This window comes from Anolis sagrei, chromosome 6 (assembly GCF_037176765.1).
Source record: "Anolis sagrei isolate rAnoSag1 chromosome 6, rAnoSag1.mat, whole genome shotgun sequence".
Classification (NCBI taxonomy): domain Eukaryota; kingdom Metazoa; phylum Chordata; class Lepidosauria; order Squamata; family Dactyloidae; genus Anolis; species Anolis sagrei.
The window spans coordinates 69,661,415-69,684,442 of record NC_090026.1 but is presented as its reverse complement, the minus strand read 5'-3'; the positions used below and the strand labels follow the sequence as shown (position 1 = coordinate 69,684,442).

General features: G+C 38.3%; 1 protein-coding gene across 1 annotated transcript in view; it reads left to right on the top strand.

Moving 5' to 3' along the window:
• Window positions 1-2,249: 2,249 nt before the first annotated feature.
• The window catches only part of NME8 (NME/NM23 family member 8), a 38,108-nt gene continuing 17,329 nt past the window's right edge, over window positions 2,250-23,028 (top strand). Inside the window, exons 1-9 of the mRNA XM_067470178.1 lie at window positions 2,250-2,282; window positions 3,673-3,730; window positions 5,076-5,182; window positions 6,284-6,355; window positions 8,287-8,403; window positions 13,715-13,777; window positions 16,201-16,275; window positions 16,619-16,711; window positions 22,373-22,620. Coding sequence (XP_067326279.1) covers window positions 2,250-2,282; window positions 3,673-3,730; window positions 5,076-5,182; window positions 6,284-6,355; window positions 8,287-8,403; window positions 13,715-13,777; window positions 16,201-16,275; window positions 16,619-16,711; window positions 22,373-22,620 — 866 coding nt within the window. The remainder of the gene's footprint in view (window positions 2,283-3,672; window positions 3,731-5,075; window positions 5,183-6,283; window positions 6,356-8,286; window positions 8,404-13,714; window positions 13,778-16,200; window positions 16,276-16,618; window positions 16,712-22,372; window positions 22,621-23,028) is intronic.

The following is a 23,028-nucleotide window of genomic DNA, read 5'->3' as shown; positions in this document are numbered from 1 at the left end:
GATAACGAACCATTCTGGAGCAACTTTTCAATTTTCAATTCGTTTCGTAAATGCTTCGTATTTCGTTATGTATTCGTTTCGTTATTGGTTTGAGGTTGTTTCGTTATTATTTCCGCATGTCTGGGGCAAGTTTTATAGTTGTTTTTTGTTTAATTAGTGAAAAAAATATATAATATCACACCAACAGTCAACAACAGAGGGAGAGGGAAGCTTCAGAAGTTTTTTTAGCGTATTGCGCGATTGCGGCCGCCATTAACGAATCGATTCATTATTGTTTCATTATTGTTTTGTAAATTTTTTACCATTTACGAAATTTCGTAAATATCGAACTTTTTTTAAGGAAAATTTCGGAATTCTTTTAAATATCGAAACGCAAAAAACCCCAAAAAATGAATCGATTTTAGAAACAATTTTTTCCGTTGTTACCCAGGCCTAATAACACTCTCTACATTGGCCTTCCTCTGTCGGTGATCCGGAAGCTCAAGTTGGTACAAAATGCAGCTGCTCGGCTTCTTGCGAGAACTCCAATGAGATGCCACATAACACCAATCTTACTACAGCTGCATTGGTTACCAATTGAGCACTGGATCACTTTCAAAGTGATGGTACTCACCTTTAAGGCCTTGCATGGTCTGGGGCCGATGTACCTGAGGGACTGCCTCACCCCCTACCAACCCCAGAGATCCCTCCGTTCTGAGGACCAAGATTTGTTGGAAATTCCCAATGTCAGGATTTTGCATCTAACAGCAACCAGACGCAGAGCCTTCACAGCAGTGGCACCATCACTCTGGAATACTCTACCACCTGAAGTCCGTGCCTTGCGGGACTTATCAGCTTTCCTCAGGGCATGCAAGACATACCTGTTTCGACTGGCCTTTGGTTTTTAATATTGCTGTTTTTAAATTGTTTTTAAATTGTGTTAGATTTTAGCCATTCTTGTAAGCCGCTCCGAGCCCCAGGGGAGTGGCGGCATATAAGTTCGAATAATATATATATATATATATATATATATATATATATATATCCAGAGGAAAAATATAAGCTGTTTTTCAGAGAAAGCTCATAATTGTCTGTCTTCTATCTAAGATCACAGAATAATAGACTTGGAAGAGACCACATGGGCCATCTGGTCCAACTCCTGTCATGCAGGAAAAGTACAATCAAAGTGAGGCTGGAGGATCTTAAACCTCATCTAGACCAGGCCTTTCCTCCTTCTTTGGCCTGCTTGACAGTTGGGTGCTCCTGGTAACCATGGCAACAATGTCAACAGCAGCCCTATCAGTCACTCCATTGCCTTCTTTCACAGTTTTCATCATTCCTGAAAGCAGTTAATGCCTATTCAATATCATAGCCTCTATAAGTACTACGAACCTGTGCAAGAGGTGATGTGCCATTATGGTTATTATTATATGGTTGAATGTAGTGACTTTATTGTTCAGTTTGGTTTTCTAGAAAAATATTGTTGTTGATCACCTTGAACAGGAGCCCCCGGTGGAGCAGTGGGTTAAATCCCTGTGCCGGCAGGACTGAAGACCGACAGGTCGCAGGTTCGAATCTGGGGAGAGGCGGATGAGCTCCCTCTATCAACTCCAGCTCCTCATGCGGGGACTTGAGAGAAGCCTCCCACAAGGATGATAAAAACATCAAATCATCCGGGAGTCCCCTGGGCAACGTCCTTGCAGACGGCCAATTCTCTCACACCAGAAGTGACTTGCAGTTTCTCAAGTCGCTCCTGACATGACAAAAACAAAACAAAACAAAACCTTGAAGAGTGGGAGCAAGTCCTTTTTTGCTTAACCCAACCATGCTACTCCCTCTGCTGGTATAAAATATTGATTCCAGTAAATGTTTTCATGTACCTGTATTAAGGGTTGTGGTCTCAGTATACTATGCAGAAACTTGTTGGTCTCTGATGAAGCTATAATAACTTCCCTATATTATATGTGGTAGTATAGTCATAATAAGAGGTCGGTCTATTAGCACAGTGCCATTTTTCTCCACTGTGTGCAATGACAAAGAAGATTTGACCCCTTTAGTCTCTCTTCCACAGCAGAAGATGCTTTAAAATTATCTTCAAATCATTTACTAAATTTATTTGGCTTGCTTCCATTGTCTATTGCAACTGTTTGTCTGTTTATTACACTAGTTTAAATGAACATACTGAACTAAATGTCAAAATGCAATAACAGTATTTTTCTCAATTATTTCAGTTCAATATTTTTTACATTTGAATAGCTGTAAGAAATAAGATGACAAGTAAGAAGAAAGAAATTCAGCTACAGGTACAGATCTTTTTTAAAACTATTCTTAACTATAACAGCAAGTAACCAGTGATTATATGTTTTAATGGGGGTTTTGTATGGACTTTTATAATGCTGTGCTAAATGTTTTTTAACTGTATTTTATGACTGCAGTGGCATCAGCGCTTTCGGGCTGATAAAGGCAGAATAGATATACTGCAAATCTATATCTATATAAATAAAAATGTTATGTTCGTTTGTGGGATTAACAGAACTTAAAAACCACTGGACGAATTGGACACAATACACCTAACAACTCAATTTATGTCCTTCATGCAAAAACATTGATTTTTTTCATTTGGGAGTTGTAGTTGCTGGGATTTATAGTTCACCTACAATCAAAGAGTATTCGGAACTCCACCAACAATGGAATTGAACCAAACTTGGCACACAGAATGCGACCCACAGAAAATACTGGAAGGGTTTGGTGGGCAGTGTCCTTCGGCTTTGGAGTTGCAGTTCATCTACATCCCGAGATCACTGTGGACTCAAACAATGATGGGTTTGGACCAAACTTTACACGAATACTCAATATGTCCAAATGTGAACACTGGTAGAGTTTGGGGAAAATAGAATCTTGACATTCGGGAGTTGTAGTTGCTGGGATTTATAGTTCACCTACAATCACAGAGCATTCTGAATCCCACCAATGATAGAATTAGGCCAAACTTCCCACACAGAACCCCCATGTGGGCCACAGCAACACGTGGCAGGGGACGGCTAGTGTGTGTGTGTGTGTGTGTGTATAATGTTCATTTGTGGGACGCGCATAATTCAAAAACCACTGGACGAAATGACACCAAATTTGACCATAAGGCACCTTCTAACCCAAGGAGTGACCATCACTCAAAAAATCCCCCCCCCCCCAAAAAAACAGTGAAAAGAAAATTAATATTCAAAAAAGGTAGAAGACAACACATCGCATGCATACAAACAAATTCCATGGCCCCACCCTTTCCTGTGTGAGGACACATCAAGCATGAAATGCACCGCCGACCATCCTCCCTCTTCCGGCCAGCACAGGAGCTAGGAATGGATGGCACAATAGTGGGTCTGGCAAGGGGGGAGATTCATCCACTGCCAGGGAAGGAAAGAAAGAGGGAGGGAAAGAAGGAGAGGAAGAGAAGGAAAGAGGATGGACGCAAAGAGTGAGGGAAGGAAGGAAGGAAGGAGGTACAGAAGGAAGAAAGGGGAGAAAGAAAAAGGGATGGGAAGGAAGGAGGGAGGGAAAGGAAGAAGGAGAGAAAGAGGGAGGAAAGGTTGGCCAGAGAAATGCGTGGCAGGTACAGCTAGTAAATATATACATAATAAACTATTCAACAAGTCATTGGAATGTCTAGCATTTGAGAGCTAACAAAATTCTATGTTCTAGACAGTAATAACCAATCAAATGCAATGGGATGAGATGTTGCTGAATAAAGGTCTAACAGGTACATTTCCTCTTCTTTTCCTCTTCTACATTCATATCATACATCAAACATAGATGTCAATTATTCCTTTTATGCATTAAAAATATATGTACTATGTAATAGTGGTAGCAGTAGTAGAAGTAATTATGCGCCTTCAAGTCCATTCCTATCATAGAGATTTATGCCATTGCTTTCCTCAGAGGTTGAGGTGGGGCGCCAAAATACTGTTTGCTTACCGTTGAAAATTACCTAGGGCTGCCTCTTATGATACCCCAACATTGAGCTATGACAATTAAAGTGGTCTTAAGCTGCATTAATTCAACAGTGTACATGCACCCTTTTTTGTGGAGTTTTCCTCAGATTTTGCTTTTTAACACAGGACCACAACAACTTCATATTATCTTAATTTATATACAGGGTGAGGCAGCATAACTTCCTTTTTTCAAAACTTAATAAAACCCATTGTATGAATCAGAAATTTTATATATATAATGTAGGCGCATACCTAAAGTTTTGTTTTACATAGTTTTGAAGATCAAATTAGGTAGGTGACGTCCCCCATTCTCCATACACTGAGTAAACTGATTTCTGGCGTTTGTCATTACTCTTGCCAGCATAGCAGGCGTTATGTTGGCAATTTCTTTCTGGATGTTGGTCTTCAAATCTTGTAGGGTCCTTGGATGGTTCACATAAACACGGGATTTCAAAAAACCCCATAGAAAAAAATCACAAGGGGGCAAATTTGGAGAGCGGGTTGGCCACTCCAAATCTGCTCGAAAAGTAGGCCTCAATGGCAAAAGCACACTCCTCACTGTTCCAACACATGATGGCGACTGAACTGTGTCAGGAAAAAACTTTATACTCCCGCCTCTCGAACGAGACCACTAGCTCTCCGCTACGTCTTCCACCGACTTAATGGCGCACATTTTAACAGAGGAAGTTAGCTGCCTCACCCTGTACTTACAACTATTTTTCACCATCCTACAACTAAGGTACTCAGGCAATATACAATGAATATATAGCATAGTAAATAGATTTGGATTCCAGTTCAGACTGCTTCTCTGGACCCTTCTACGCTGCCATATAAAATCCAAATTATCTGCTTTGAACTGAATTATATGGCAGTGTAGACTCATATAATCCAGTCCAAAGCAGATAATGTGGTTTATCTGCTTTGACAATCTGGATTATATGGCAGTGTAGAAGAGGCCTCTGTATGGAATGAGGAGGGCTTTTTTGATCCTTTGCCTCAGGCAGCAACATTTAATCTGAACATGCTATATTGCAAAAAAGGAAGAAAATTGTATCTTTATTTTAAAATTATATTTCATTGAGATTGATTCTTGTATCTGTGTATATTTTTCAGTGGTTGACGTTTATCAAGGTTGGTGTGGACCTTGTAAAGCAGTGGTGAATTTATTCAGAAAACTTAAAAATGAATATGGTGAAGATAATCTCCTACATTTTGCAGTGGTGAGGATTGAATCACTAAGATTTTTAATGCTGTTTGGGGGAGCACATGTTTATAGTAAAGTAATGAAAACCACAGGCTTTATTTTACTTATCTCAGGTGGTGTCTCATGCAGGATGGGACATTTTAGTCTCCCAGAGTCACTTTTTGGTGCAGAAACCAGCAAAAAAAATAGGTACCAACTATGGCATTCAACAGCAGTGTCCCATTGAATCCTCGTGTCTGTCACTGTGAAATGTACAGCCTTTCCCCCCAGATAGTAAATAGCAAGAACAAAAACTGTCAATTGATTATTCTAGTTCAGCGAGAACTGGCAACAAGATTTCAACATTTATTTTTTCTTCCACTGCATAGTTCTTGTTCCCGATGAAATTTGATGTATAGAACTTAAAAGTTCCCACATTTAAGACATTTTGGTTGGTTCTACAGCTATGACCTGATTATGATTTTTGTCTTTATAGATCAGGTAGTTGCTTCTTCTATCATCATTGAAGTGTGCTTTGTACCATAAACTACCAAGTTGTAGTATATATGTTTTTTCACGTAACTAAAAGATAGTCATTATATTTACGGGCTATCTTTTAGTGACTATAATGACTATGTCATTATATTTACTCAGAGCCCCCGGTGGCGCAGTGGGTTAAAGCCCTGTGCCGGCAGGACTGAAGACCGACAGGTCGCAGGTTCAAATCCGGGGAGAGGCGGTTGAGCTCCCTCTATCAGCTCCAGCTCCTCATGCGGGGACATGAGAGAAGCCTCCCACAAGGATGATAAAACATCAAAAATCATCCAGGAGTCCCCTGGGCAACGTCCTTGCAGACGACCAGTTCTCTCACAACAGGATGCTCCTGACCAAAAAAAAATTATATTTACTTTTCAATAATGAAAAAAGACAGCAAAAGAACAACAAAATTGGAACAAAAATTCAGAGAATAAGATGAAAAGCTAGAATACTTTATTGATTTGTTTACATTAATGGAAGCAAGAGAAAAAGATTAAGATTTAGAGGCATAAAAAAGAAGATATGTGCCAACGGATGGCCAATATTTTGGCACATTTCATGAGAAAGATATGATTACTTATCTACATATTCTTCATTCAAGGCGGAAGCTGAGAACATTGTGCCTCTGCTCCCATTTAAAGACAAATGTGAACCTGCATTTATCTTCTGTGTGGTAAGTATATATTACTTGATTTTTGCTTGGTCTCTTTCCTAATTTGAAACTGACTTTTATTGTGAAAATATTACTATGACTGAAGTATTATTCATACTATTTAAAACAGTGGTCCTCAAACCTTTTAAACAGAGGGCCAGATCACAGTCCCTCAAACTGTTGGAGGACCAGATTATAATTTGGAAAAAAAGAGTGAATTCCTATGTACACTGCACATAATAATAATAATAATAATAATAATAATAATAATAATACTTTATTTGTACCATCTCCCCAAGGGACTCGGTGCGGCTTACATGAGGCCAAGCCTACAATACATCAATAAACAAAAGCAATAACAATAATCAATACAAAACAGTTAAAATAACTCAAAAACAGAAAAATACACAATAAGCAATAAACAATAACAATATCAAACATACAGCATTTAAAAATCTATGGCCAGGCCAAATGTAATAATTCAAATTTAAAATCAAAAAGTGCTGGCCATGAACAAGGTAAGGCAATTTAGAATAGGGTTATCAGTGAAAGATAAGGGAGCGCAGACAATCTTAATTCAGTATTAAAGTGCATTTGAGGACATATTGCTAAGAGTTTTCCTTACTTTGAGAAGGCACGCTGGAACAACCACATTTTCAGGCTCCTCCTAAAGACTGCCAGCGTTGGAGCAAGTCTGATGTCCTTAGGGAGTGAATTCCAGAGTTGAGGGGCCACCACCGAGAAGGCCCTCTCTGTCATCCCCACTAATCTCGCCTGCGATGGAGGTGGGAGCGTGAGCAGGGCCTCTCCAGATGATCAAAGAGAACGTGTGGGTTCGTACACAGAAATGCCGTCACGCAGGTAGGCGGGTCCCAAACCGTTCAGGGCTTTGTAGGTAAGATCCTGCACCTTGAATTGGGATCGGAAAATGAACGGCAGCCAATGGAGCTCCTTAAACAGGAGAGTTGACCGCTCCCTGCAAGAAGCACCGGTTAGTAACGTATCTTATTTGTAGTGCAAAAAACACCTAAAAACAATACAACAATTAAAATGAAGAACAATTTTAAGAAATATAAACTTGTTAGTATTTCAATGGGTGATGAAATTCTTTCTCTCCCCCCCCCCCCCCCTTCTTCTCTTTTTTCATATAAACAACAAAAAAAAAATCAGGGGGAAAAGGAACTGCATTTCCTACAAACCTCAGCTATCAGGCTGGACGTTTTATATCATCTACTATACGTGTGGTCTAAAACTTAAAACTAAAACTTAAAACTAAAACTAAAGTTTTCAAACAAACAATTGCTTGTTTAGTGGTCTTTTCTATATTTGAGTATAAAACTGTATCATTTAATTCAGAAGAGACTGGAAACCCAGCATGTTTTGAACTAGAACTGTTAATAGTCCCAGTTAGTATGGCCAACAGTACATCTGGAGAGTCAAAGGCTTTCCCCCATTCTTGTATAATGTGATTGTCATACTTCTAACCAATTGATCAAAATCTGTATTTGAAAAGGGTAGCATCCATCCCTGGGGAGCATCCATCCCTGACTACCATTAAAAAAAGATCAAATCCATCACCACAGTGGAGAAAGTATAAGAGAGGTATTACTTCTTTTAGGTTCTCCTATGATGGGCTAAGTTTTTGTCTTTCACTACTCTACTCAGAGAAGGGGATAGTTCATTTCTGATCCACATTAAACTGTACTAAATCGAACCATTGGAGGCAGGGTTCTTTTTTATTACATTTTTAGATGTATAGTATGCATGAGTATATAAGATAGATTGCTAAAAGACAATAAAACATGTACAATAATGTATCTAAATTTGGAAAAGATAATATTACCCTATTTATTTATTTATTTACATTATTTCTATCCTGCCCATATCAGCCCGAAGGCGACTCATTTAACATAAATGATGCATGTTCCTGAGTGTTGTTGTTGTTTTAACAGAATGGCATGATGATAGATCTGGTGAAAGGTGCCAATGGGCCTCTTCTGAACAGAAGAGTTATAGAGATCATAGAACAAGAAAGAAAAATTGTAGCAGGAGAAATATCCAGGCCAGAGGTAACAAAGCCATGTTTCAGTATAGCTTTTTAAAATTAAAATACTGAAAGCTTTATCCAGCCATTGGGTTTAAGCTGTTGTGCTGTTTTGTGCTGCTGGTTTCCTTCATGATTTGGCTGAAACAGAGTAATAGTATGTACAGTCTTTATAATTTGTTTCATACTGAGTTGTGTGTAATATAGTCCAAAAACAGTTATTCCAACCCCTCCAAAATCCTTAAGTCTGGCCCATAGGATGTGAACTCGGAATCTAATGCAATAATCAAACATGAAATTAGACGAAATTGAACATTGGAACTGCTCAGGCAATGATTTTTGGGCAATGAGATTAACAATGAAGGCATTTGTTTTATATGTTTTTAAAGCTTTTATTGACTGTATTTTTAATTCTGTTTAGATGTCATTCTAATGTATATATTGCTAGTCATCGAATGGCTGCCTGTTTGTAAGCCGCCTTAATTCACCTTTGGGTATGAGAAAGAAATATCATAAATAAATACATAAATAAATACATAAATAAATACATAAATAAATAAATAAATAAATAAATAAATAAATAAACTCATATAGCTTTGAATGCAATTTTCCTGCTTCTTAGCAGGGACTTGAACTGGATGGCCCTTAAGGTAGCTTCCAACTCTATGATTCTATGATTCTATGAACTCAGTGCATCTCTGTTTCACAGATCACCTTGGAAGTGAATGAGACTCAGGGCCCAGCAACATGAGCCAAAAAATATGGAGAGGGTGCAAATTGACTCTATGACATCCACATGACACATGGGACCCATTTGCCCTAATGGGGGATGAGAGCACTTAACACAGCCTTCTCCCATGTTAAAAAAAAGTTGTGGAGTCCATTCACCCTCTTCCAGACTCATTTGGCTCAGATAAGACTGAGGTAAGAGTCAGCAACTGTGTGGTGCAGAACCAAGTCTGGCATCACAGGGCTGTGTGGACTCGATCCAGCTGTCCACCTGGTTCAGTGCTGCACAGGGCACTTCGATGGTGCTGATTTGGAGTACCCTACTTTGGATCAACATCAGTGTATGTTGCCCATGCAGATGAGCCTTCACATAGGTGCAATTGACTCAGAGCTCCCCTCTTCCATTTCATTGTGCTAATAGGCCCTGGAAATGAGCAGCCACAGACCCGTACCTGCTATTGCCGTTAGTAAGGCTGGGCGGTTTCGTTTCGTAATTTCGTAATTCGTTAAAAATTCGTTATTTTTTTTATAACGAAGCGATAACGAACCATTCAGGAGCAACTAAAAAACGAAATGAATTTTTAAATTTGTTTCGTAATTGTTTCGAATTCGTTTTGTATTCATTTCATTATCGTTTTGAAATCGTTTCGTTATTATTTCCGCATGTCTGGGGCAAGTTTTATAGTTGTTGTTTGTTTAATCAGTGAAAAAAATTATAAATATCACACCAACAGTCAACAACAGAGGGAGAGGGAAGCTTCAGAAGTTCCCCCTGTCCCATTTGGAGGTTTTTTAGCGTATTGCGCGGTCACATCCGCCATTAACGAATCGATTCGTAATTGTTTCGTAATTGTTTCATAATTGTTTCGTAATTGTTTCGTAATTGTTTCGTATTGTTTTGTAATTTATGAAATTTCGTAAATATCAAACTTTTTAAAAGAAAAATTTCGGAATTCTTTTAAAAATCGAAACGCAAAAATCCCCCCAAAAAATGAATTGATTTTAGAAACAAATTTTTCCGTGGTTGCCCAGCCCTACCCGTTAGCCTGTTATAGTACTGTACTTAATTCCTGGCCCCCTCATATTTTGAGTTTGCAATAGCCTTGGCCCGGCTTTTTAATTGCTCTCGATAGGAGGATTCTTTTTAATATACATGTGTTATTGTGATAATTTTATGCTTATGTTGTTTTGTCAATTTTATGTTATGCTGTTTTGGTGATATTACTTGGAAACCGCCCTGAGTCCCCCGAGAGGAGATAGAGCGGTGTATAAATAAAGTTATTATTATTATTATTATTATTATTATTATTATTATTATTAAAGGGAGAATTCTTAATTAAGAAGTTGCCTACATCTTGCCCCACTGGATGCGTATCATAGGTCCCTTCCACACAGCTGTATAAAAATCCCACATAAGTCTGCTTTGAACTGGGTTATATGGCAGTGTGGACTCAGATAACCCAATTCAAAATAGATATTGTGGATTATCTGCATTGATATTCTGGGTTATATGGCTGTGTGGAAGGGCCCAATGATGCACTTTCTAGTATCACTAAAAAAACAATCCCACCATGATTTGCTGTTCCCAAAATCCCATTGGTTCTACTGGAAATATGACATATGGGCAGCATTTGACTTATTTCCCAGAAAAATGTGGTATTTTTGTGGTGCGTGGCATGAAGTGGAAGGGCTCCGCTTGGCCAGAAGGTATAATAAACATGTTGCTTATTTGTATATACAAATCAGTTATGATCCAAAGCAACTTGTATACACAAATTTATCTGATTTCTCCATGAAACTACAGCAGGTTGTAGTTTTGATGGTTACTTTTAATCAGCAAAATTGTGATAACATTAAAAAAAATATTTTTTTCTGAACACTGTGGGATATATAGCCAATTCGAGGCACATGTTCATGTTCAGTGGAGCTTATTTCTAGGTGAGCATAGCCTTAAGCACAGTGTTCAATGAAGGCCCTTTACATGCCTAACAGCAGGTTCTCGTGATGTCTATTGAGATATGTATCCCACAGAGTTCAATGAGACTTTTAGGCAAGCAGATGAATATAGCTTTACAGCGCAGTCAATTTCAGAGGAGATTAAAGGACTGAAGCAGATGTGATATAGGAAAGGCACGATCTCTCAACTTTTTAAAACAAATACAAAATGGAATGTATTTGTAGTCTTTAATTACATCTGAAGGACCGAGTGCGGGAAGATTAACCCTTTCGCCATTTTGTATTACCTCAAAGGAGTTATTGTTTGCATTTTGAGGGAAAGCTATGATAAAATATGCTTTTTCCATAGCTAGGATTTAGCTTGGAGAAACACCACAATGGTATGAAGGGGATTAATCCATTCCCCTCAGACTTGCTATCCTGATCCAACTATCCTCTCTCCTATGCTGCAGCCGATCAATATCAGCCATATGTTCACCTAATATAGTTATTAAAAGCATTTTACCTACCCCCAAGGCAGCTGATGAAGATCAATCATAAGACAGACTCTGTATCCCTCTCCCTAGCAAACAGGAGAGAAAACAAATGGGAAAAGTAGAAGGAAGAAAGCCAATTGTGTGATAGTTTGGCATTCTCCAAAGTGTGTTGTTTCAGAAAATCACTGATCTCCTGGCTTGTACAAGTTCTTCTTTTACAGTCTTTTTATATCCACTCTGATCTCCCTTTTACGTCCACTCTGATCTTGTCCTCTGTGTAGATGCAAGTTTTTGTTAGTACTACTAGCATTGGGATTATGATGAAGTAGAACTGGGGAAACACAGTTGATCATCTTAAACTGCAGTAGTATGTCTGCCGTTAACATGCAATATAACCTGAGCTGGGAAAGAATAATAATAATAATAATAATAATAATAATAATAATAATTACTATTATTATTGTTGTTGTTGTTAATAAAACTTTATTTATATACTGCTCTATTTATTTTATTTATTTATATTTATTACTGTACTTGTATACTGCCGTTTCTCAGCCTAACTGGCGACTCAACGCGGTTTACAACAAAATACAACAATCAACAGTATTCAGTTTAAAACCATAAAAACATCATACACAATACACAATATTGGCCCATCAATAACAATCCAAAGCATCTCCTAACTAAAATCGTAATCCAATTTCGTCGTCCATATTACCAATCCTTTAATCATCAAATTCATTGCACCGAATTAACCAAATGCCTGTTCGAACATCCAGGTCTTCAATCTTTTTCGAAACACCATCAGCGAGGGGGCTGATCTTACCTCCATGGGAAGGGCGTTCCAAAGCTATCTCCCTGAGGGGACTCAGAGTGGTTCCCAGGTAACATCGCAAAACATACAAAGTAAAACAACATAACCATAAGATTAACAAAACAATATAAGCATAAAAATTGTCGCCATAACACACATATATTAAAAGTAATCCTGCCTGTTCAAGGCAATTAAAAAATTTACAGGGCCGGGCCAAGATTTGTGCAAGCCCCAAAATTCTAGGGGCCCCGGGAATTAAGTGCAATGCTATGGCAGGCAACAATAATATTAGGTACGGGTCTGTGGCTGTTCATTCCGGTGCCAATTAGAGTGATCTGGGTAATTGGTAGGAAGAATAAGGCCGCATTCGACAATGTGTAAGACTGAGTTAGAATTGGTCGTTTTCAAAGGCTTGTTGAAACCACCAGGTCTTCAAGCTCTTACAAAAGCAGAGGAGGGATGGGGGCTGTCTTATTTCCCTTGGAAGGGCATTCCAGAGGCGGGGGGCCACTACCAAGAAGGCCCTCTCTCTTGTCCCCACCAACTGTGCTTGTGACAGAGGTGGGACCGAGAGGAGGGTCTCCTCGGAAGAGTTTGTGCCGGTTCATAGAAGGAGATGCGAAGAATGAGATTCTGTTCCAGACGATCCTACCATAGTTGTGTGTATCTGCTTACAGCAGGTAAGGTAAATAACAACAGTCACCACAACCCTTTACAGGGCATGTGTGAACAGCAAACACAGAGGAAAGGATGTGTTTTAAAAGAAACCTTCAAGTAGCCTCTAGAAAGTTCAAAATGTTTTTCGTTACTTATGGCTTATCTGAATAAGCTCTTATACTTCCTATGAGCATATTGCAAGTTTTGAATTAAAAGTTTGTTGATATGTGTTGAACTGCTGCTCTTGTTTGTGATATAGGAAGGAACCTGTTCCTCTTTGTTCATTGTTATTTCTGCTTTTGGTACCAATTTTTCTGTTAAAGATGTAAATGACACTACTACTTCCCATCTCCTCTACTTCTATAGCTTAGATAGAATGATTGTTGCTGATTTACAGTGAAAGGAGGAGAAAAGTAAGAGTGCTGAGGGACCTTGCTCCTCTTCTTCTGTTGCAACAATTAGATAGAATTTTGGTAGTAGTGGTGACAAAGGGTCCTTCCGGAGAGGCCCTATATTCCAGGATCTGATCCCAGGTTTTCTGTTTATCCTAAATTATCTGGCAGTGAGTACTCATATATTCCAGTTCAAAACACAAAACCTGGGATCGGATACTGGGATATAGGGCCTGTCTGGAAGGGCCCTGCGATCTTCTCGTGCAACTTATTGATATCGATATGAAATTTAACCATTAAAACTTTTTTTAGGTGCAAGAGCTTGTAATAATAGAAGAAAAAGAAATTGAGGAAGAACCCGAAGAAGAAGAAGTTGTTGGCAAGTGTTTCTGTGGGATTATTATATACAATCAATTTTAGATTAAAATTAAACCAAGAGATTAGGTTCTTGTGGGGGTTTTCGGGCTATAGGGCCATGTTCTAGAGGCATGTCTCATGACGTTTCGCCTGCATCTATGGCAAGCATCCTCAGAGGTAGTGAGGTCTTTTGGAATTCCAACAGACCTCACTACCTCTGAGGATGCTTGCCATAGATGCAGGCGAAACGTCAGGAGAAATGCCTCTAGAACATGGCCCTATAGCCCGAAAAAACCCACAAGAACCTAGTGATTCCGGCCATGAAAGCCTTCGACAATAAACCAAGAGATACCTGACTATTTGGAGATGGGAAAGATAAGTAAAAAAAAAACTTGATCCCAGTGCTTTTCCACATGGCTAGTCCTACTGTTCGAATGGATGGATTCAGGGCTGCTTCAGGTGCTGAATAATAGAGAGATGAAAATTACAGTATAACTTGGGAAGACAGAGAAGTCCTGCTATTCCCTAAATTAGCCTGACACTAGGACATGCAGTGGAGGAAATGTTGAAATAAAATAAATCTATAGTCTCAGGGGAGAACTAAAAAGTTTCTCTTTATACCAAGCACATTGCAAGGTTTGCAAAACAGAGATCTTTGGTAACCCACAGGACCAGTGAATTTCCTCATCCAATCTCAGGGGAGAGAGGTATTCAAAGGTTCATAATTCTAAGCCTATTTCTGAAGAACTGGTGGATGGGAGATGTCCTGAAAAAAATAACTTTATTGGTTGGTTGAATATAATATTATCCTTCTCAGCCATACAAATGATGTAGCAATCCAAATGATTGCTGCTGCATCATTTGTATATCTGAGAAAGATTATCACTGTATTCAACCAACCAATAACGTTATTTTTTCTGATTATTATTATTATTATTATTATTATTATATATTTTTAGCTCTTTAAAAAAAGAGTAGGAAGTATAGTGTTAACTTGCTGATCAGAAAATAAAATTATAATTCTCTTCTTCTTCATGTATGGATTTCTGATGGTCATGTGGTGTTACTTTTCTGGTTTTGATATCAAGATTTTAAGGAAATCAGGAGTATGGTACATCTGAATTACTGACAGCCTTGCTCCCAAATAATTATTTTCAATCATCATTTGATTAGTATAACAAAAGTTTTTGTGACTGATACCTGAGTGCACTGATATCTCAATTTCCTATTTCTAGTTTCTAATTCAGCAATATGATGTTGCTTTGATGTGTATTTAGTTTCAAGTTGCCTCATGGCAACCTCAAAATTTTTGCAAGGAACGCTGAGAAGTGGGGGTTTGACCATTGCTTCCTTTGAAATATTGTCTACAGCACCTAAAATTTGTTGGTGATCTACCATCTGCTGATATACCACTCTAATCGACCAAGGATCTACAGTAGCACCATATGTCCCCTTTATTTTATCCTTGCAAAATCCAAAGTGGTGCTGGCAGTAGTAATAAATCTGTTTTCTCCCTCCCTTTCCACTGCAAACCATCTGTGTAGCTTGTGAACTTATTCCAGATGGCTTCCTAACCTCTGGATAGAGATTTGGGGATATATTGGGTCTGTAGTGTAGAAGGGAGATCATTCTCTCCTGGTTCTGCTGGATTCTTCTGTATTGTTGGTAGAAGTCATCCATTTGCATCCTATTCTCTGTTCTATCCTCAACCTATGGACCTGATCTTTCAGAGGAAGTGCAAACCCATCATGAAAGGGCAGCAATCCCAGGCCCAAAAATACTAGAAATAAATAATAAACAACAACTTATTCTTCTAACCCACCTTCTTTTTTTTAAATGAGACTCAAATTGGCTAATATTGAAGCAATCCATAACAGAATAATTGTAAGAAGATGTTCTAGTCCCATGTCATTATAATAATTCTTCTTAAAAGTTCAGACCAATATAAAAGCAGTCATAGAAGCAAGGTTTTGACTAGATATGGTTCTGTTTAGTATCTTTGGTGCCTGTACTCTGAGGGTACTATTGTGTGTGTGTGTGGTGCTTTTTGTCATGGCCTTGGGCCCATACAATAAACTATTTTGAACTTGACTAGATATTATGGGTTTCTGATGGTCATGTGGTATTGACTAGAACCCATGGTATCTAGTCAAAAAGCATTTTATCAAGCATTTGCATTTTATATTATATTACCTAGATAGATAGATAGATAGATAGATAGACAGATTAACTGATTAATGATATATGTAATACCACATTTAGTGGGGAAAAATAATTGCATTAAGTGTACCCAAGCATAGATATTATATGTGCTTATCCTGTCTTACTGTAGCAAGCAGGCTAGTATTAAAAGAGAGGTTTATATTTAAAAATCTGGAAAGTTACTTAATCTTGTGCAATTGTATACATAATTCTACATATTCTATCATTTTCTTTCAGAGGAGGAAAAATACACTGTTGTTATTATAAAGCCTGATGCAGTTGCTCTCGAAAAAGTTGACGAAATTAAAGAAACAGTAAGCAAAACTCTTTGGAAAACCTTGTATTATCAGATAATCTTCACAAGATGACTTTGTGCATCTATTGAAGTAGTCAAGAGAGACATATGCAGTAAGCAAATATTGGTTTTAAAGGTGCTTTACGGATGTTTGTTGCTATTATGTTGTTTTGTTTCTTTAAAGTGAGATGTGTGCATTCCTTTTATTTAATTTAAATGTATTGATTGATTCATAGTTCAAAACAGATAGTCAATTAATTGAATATTTTTAAATATATGTGACAGCTTGAATATAGTTAAACCATAGCCTGATAACCTATTCTTTTCTTCTACAAAATGTGATGGTCAATCTACAACTGAAGATTGTGGGAGCTGGCTTTAATATCCTGGCAGAAGAGGAGAAGATATTAACTGAGGAACAAATTAGGGACTTTTATCAAAGCAAATCAGAAGAGGTAACATGGATTGCCACTTATATGAATTGGGCATTTTTTAATGAATATTCCAGGTAGTGTGATAAACTTGTGCCTCACTAGATCTGAGACTTCAATTCTCATCATAGCAGGCTATGATGGCTGGGATACTGGGTTTTGAAATGCTGTAACATCTGGGGAACCATTGGTTGCCTGTGTATTATTTCAGGGAATACCTTTGCTTATGAAAGCTTCCTAAGTATTTTAGCCAACATTTTGCAGCATATCCTTTAATATCACCCATTACCGGTCTATTCATCAAAAAGGTGGAGTGGGCTCAAAGTGCATGGATGGGCAATATTTTGATTTCTACCAATTAAAATGCCCCTCAATATTTTTTTTCAAATTTTGATGTCAGAAGAAATATCAATCAAGCTATATCAGGAGTGAGGTATATGCAGCCCCTGAGATACATATCACAACCCCCTTTCTTTTTTGTGCCTTCAAAATTCCTTGAACAAACACCTTTAATTAGTGAAAAAGTACCAAATGCTTCAAGACACATATGGGATTTTCCTTTCATTAGCTTTGTTACTCCAATCCCTCTTCAAATCCCAAAATGCACCAAAATTAACTCCCAGGTGCAAACTAGAACAGATTTCTGGTCATATCTATGTCTCATACAGGATTTATTTTCTGGCAAAAATGTGATATGATATGTGAAGATGAAAGTGGGCCTTGCTGCAGTTAGCCATTTCAGGACTAGGTACTACAAAAAGAAGGGACTAAAAAAATAAAAAATAAGAAACAAAAAATTAAAAAAATATCAAGTTTGTGGCTATGGGATCTCTTGCAGTTTAGACCTATCTCTTGCAGTTTAGACCTCATCAGACAAGGTTATTTTTGGCAGCATGTGCCAAACCTTCTACATAAAGAGAAACATTTATTTTTATATAAGCAAAAATGAAGATAAATTTTGGGTTATGATCTAGTTAAAAATGTAAAAGGAAATTGTATAGTATTATCTGCTGTTTGGAGGAGCAGAAATCCATCTTCCTGTGGTGAACTCCTCCTAAGTAATACAAACTCTCTCATGTAATGTCCATGTAATATTTCTGTTTTCCTATTGTTGTTCCAATGAAGGGGTTGTGCCATGAAACCTCTGTCCTCTAGTTCCTCCTACATGGATAATTTTCTTTCATTTATAACTCTGTCCACCTAATAGTCTCATCATATTGCTGCTCAAAATCTGATTTAAATTCCAGAAGGGACATCAAATGAAGCATCTTTAGCTTTCTTCTATTATGAATGAAAATGTTCTGTAGGCTAGCTTTGTTCTATGATTAATAAGTTGGAAACACACTATTAATCTTTGGAAATTCAGAAAGCAGAATTTCCCTCATTCAACCATCTTCCATGGGACAGGTGACCAAAGTGATGGGAAGGAAGAGGATATTGGGATGGCAAGGAGGGTTTCAAAAATACTTGGACAACGTTATTTAACTAGGAGACGCTGATGATAATTATGTTGGTTTTTATTATTTATATTGCTTCTATTGTGGTTTTATACTGTTTTAATGTTTACCATGTTTTCATGGTTAATTTTAAAGTGCAGGTAATAATGATAACTCTCCATAGAACTGCTGCCAATGTAAATATTTGGATAATGTTGAACCATATAAAAAAAACGTAGTTCGTTTTTATTCCATCAGAAGTAGAGTTTTTGTAAAATCAATGGGTCTTGCATGGTTCTTCAAGAACAAACCACCCTTGAGTAGTTGGCGTTACAATCAGGCTAGCTCATAAAAAAATACATTATTCCTTTCTGAGAAAGTGCCAGATGATACTACTATGGGCACTTCCACACAGCCATATAACTTAGAATGTCAAGGCAGTTGATCCATAATATCTGCTTAGAACTGGGTTATCTGAGTCCAAAATGCCATATAATCCAGTTCAATCTGGATTTTATATAGCTGTGTGGAAGGGGCCAAAGTACACTAATTTTTAAAAAGTCCCATGAGCCCTGAGTCCACTACACTACAGTTGTAACAGGTCTGGTTATTTGTTAATCTAGTCCAGTGTGGCCAACACTAAATAACAACAGTTCTTCAGACTTTCAGACAAAGACTTTTCCATAATTTGTTATTTGATCTGTTTCAATGGAGAAGACAGAAACCAAAACATTCCAAAATGCTAGGCATGTGACTGAAGTGTAATCTCTCCTAATAGAGCTTGTTAATACATAGGGTGAAAACATACTGGCAAATGTAATGTTAGATTCTGTTTTCTCAAATAAGAACTCACATTGGGTTTTTTTAAAAAAATCAGCATCTTATTTTTATACATGTACTTGGAAAGATATTTCTCAAATTTTAGATAAATCATGAATTAAATGTCAGCAATGACTCAACTGGGGCCCCATCTACACTGCCATCAGGACCATAGCCAGAAAACATTTTTGGGAGGGGTTTGATTTTTTTTTTTTAGCGAATCATGAAAAGTAGTTCCATAACACAAAATAACTTAAATAGTATGATTCATTCTGTATTTTATATAGACTTAATTAAATCAATCTCCTCGTCTCCTTCGTGGGGAGCTTCAAATCCCTCCCTTGCCTTAGGCTTTGCCTACCAGTTGTGGGTGGGCAAATTTGGCTGCTTCCACCAGGCCCGTAGCCAGGATATCAATTCGGGGGGGGGGGCTGAGTTTGTTTCGAGGGGGGGCTGAGTCTAAGTGAAAGAGGGTCTACCCTAGCAAACCTTTTGTATCGTTACCTCAATACCCCCATGCATATGGTGAACATGGTGATCAAATCATGATATGAATAAACATAACAGTTTAAATAATGCACCAGTAAGGCCTTTTCGCGAACCACCATGAGAATTTCGGGGGGGGGGGGGGCTGAAGCCCCTGAAGCCTCCCCCCCCTCCGGCTACATGCCTGGCTTCCACTATATCAGTTATTGCTGCAAGTAATGACTGTGAATAGATTGTCAACATTTGCTTGAGATAGTGCTTGCAGTTCTGGAGGGACTTGTTTAATTTTTGCTATTCATAGACTTAGCAGGGGGTTTGGTAAGCCAGTTAAAATTCATGAGTAAACCAGGGGTTTTTTTAACCTGAAAAATTTGGGGGTGGGGATTGAACCTCGAAGCCCTACCCTGCCCTTGGCTACAGCCTCAACTGCCATATAAAATCTAGGTTATCTGCTTTGAACTGGATTGTATCGCAATATAGAAGGGGACTGGGTTGGCTAGATACCAGAATTTCAGCCCCAAAAACCCAGTTGTTGTAGGGCTGCTTGGAAACTGGAGATGGTGGTGTGAGAGTAGAATTGAATACACTGCAGAAGTGAAGAAACAAAAATGCTATGTGAACTGTAGTATCATGAAACTGGGTTTGTAACCTGCCTGACATAAAGTACTTTAGAAAGAAAGGAAAACAAGTTTGGGAAGGAAATTGAAAAAGGATGAACAATCTAGACAATCTTCTCCATGTACCAGTGAGTCAAAAGAAATCCAAATCCTTTTTTGGATACAACTTTTGATCCCTCTTTCCATCCGTTTTTCTTTTCTGCCTTTTCAGCTGGTCCTATTCCTACTCTCATTGTTAGTTCACAACAGTTTCAGTTAATTAAACATTAGACATGGAAGTGACTCTTAAAAAGAGAAAGCAGAAGAATAAAGGACAGAGCGCTCCTACTCTAGAGAAAAGGCAAAGGCAAAATGCTTCAGATGCAAATGAGACCAATTCACTGACTGCTACACAGCATGTCATGGGTTTAGAGATCAATAAAAATAATTCAAACCAAATGTCTACTCCCCAGTGAGGCTCTGGTCAAAGAGACAAGGGAACATTAAAGAGACTTTTTATCACAGCTAGTGAAAGTGAGATAGAAAGTGTAAAAGTGTTAACCCATCAAAAGAAATAGAAAGTCCCTGAAATTGGCAAGTTCTAAAGGTCTAAAGAAGCTGATGAAGTTTTAAAAGACAAGCTTTTTACCTGACAGGTAAAAACCTTTGTAGTCCACAGGTTTCCCAGTTGGGAAAGTAAGGTCTTAAAGCAGAGAAGTTAGTAATGGCTGGTTCTGGTTGCCATTTTGAAACCAGAGGTTTGACTGCAGGAGTCAGAAGACACTCCCAGGGATCTCCAATGGACACTCCCTGGGATCTCCAGCAGTTGCTGGAAAGCCCCCAAATTACAAAGATCCAACTTACAAATGACTCATAGTTAAGAACAGAGGTGAGACAACAGTAAGTGAGAGAAATCTACCCCTAGGAAGGGAAATTCACTCTTGGAAGAAGTGAAACATTATCTCCACTAAGGATTTATCACCACTCATTGTTTCCACAAGAAGACACATTTTTGAAAATCCAATTCTCACAGGGACGGAAAGTGAGGTGAAACCTTCTGAATAGGAGCACTGATAGCAAAACAAACACCACAGAGATGCTAACCCTTTTGTTTACTATCCAAAGCATGTGTATGTGTGTCTATCAACGAGAGTTGAATGGAAAATAATGCCTCCATCTTCGTAACTTCTCAACAGATGGCAGTACTGGTATGCAGCAGGTACTGGCTTGTTCAGTAGACTCTCCTCTACAGTTCCATTTTGGTGGGAAGCCTTAGCATTGAATGGTTGTGTTGTTAAAGTGCAAAGTATGGAACCCTGCGCAGACGGTCAGTCAATGCGACTTAAACAACATGCAGTCATTGAATTCTTGACAGCAGAAGGTGTCGCCCCAAAGAAGATTCATCAGAGAATGCAAGCTGTTTATGGTGATTGTGTTGATGTGAGTACTGTGCATCGTTGGGCGAGTAAGTTTGAAGAAGTTAAAGTGGGAACATCTGACTTTCGTGACAACCTAAAAGTCGGATGTCCTGTGACAGCAACCACCAAGTTTCACAAGCAAAAGGTTGACAGATTGATTCAGGATGATCATCATATCAGAGAGAAATTTCAAGCATAATTGGCATTTCACAAGAATGTGTGGGTCACATTATTGCTTTGCTTGGCTATTGGAAGATCTGTGCATGATGGGTACCCAGGATGAGAGAACTGTGAGACGCTGGTTGCGGAAACAGTGTTGACTTCTTCCATGACGGCTTCAGAAAACTTGTTCATCGTTGGCAGAAATGTATCCAATTGTCTGGTGATTATGTGGAAAAGTGAATAGTGGTAGTTTAAAGAGCACATTCTAAGGATTATTTCTACATTTGATTTATTAAAATTGCCATCCAAACCCAAGTAACAAAGGTGGAGGCATTACTTTTCATTCAACCCTCCTATCTCTCTCTCTCTATCTATCTATCTATCTATCTATCTATCTATCTATCTATCTATCTATCTGGATTATATGGCAATGTAGAAAGGGCCTAAGACTGAAGGGAGGTGTCTCAACAGCCTATTCTAAATGCCTGAAGTTTTGAGATATGTACATTAGTAACAGAATGAATGCAGAAAACTGTATGTGAATTTGTATATGTTTGTTACATTAAAAACCTCAACTTATATTACTCATTTTTCTCAAATGGAGTTACTGGAAGATGGCCTGCTAGTTGGAATGATGTATCATGCAACATTTTTTGTTTGTTTTTTGTGAAATAAGGACAAGTGTGTCACTAAATCAAAGGACAATGAGATCTAGTATTTAATGGCTGTCTATTTAATGGTACATTAATTGTAATTGTCTTTTTTCAGCCTGATTTTGAAGACTTCATTGCATTTATGCTGTCTGCACCAAGCCATATTCTGATAGTATCTGAAGGAAAGCAAGCACAGTATGCTATGCCTTATTTACAAACATTAGAAGAGGGTGAAGAAGAGGAGGAGGAAGAAGAAGAGGAAGAAGAGGAGGAGGAGGAGGAGGAGGAGGAAGAAGAGTGGGAAATGCAAGAGGGCGAAGAAGCTATACCTAGAATGCAGAAAAGACATGAAAAACCAACAGGGTAAATTGCAGCTTTGTGTGCATGTTTGTTTGTTTGTTTTTATCCCACTTTTCTCCTGAGTCGGGACTCAAAGCGGTCAACAATAATATTAGTGAGAATAATAATAATAATAATAATAATAATAATAATGAAAAAATATTATAATAATAGAAAGAATGGCAATAATAATAATGAGAAAATATTATAAGAATGATAATATTCATTTGGTTCCGGCCCAAAATACCTTGCAGACCGCATCTCGGCCTACAAGCCCACGAGGACCTTGAGATCATCCGGGGAGGCCCTTCTCTCGGTCCCGCCTGCCTCACAGGTACGCCTGGCGGGGACGAGAGAGCGAGCCTTCTCGGTGGTGGCCCCCCGGCTGTGGAACACCCTCCCTGCCGAAGTTAGACAGGCGCCCTCCCTTAT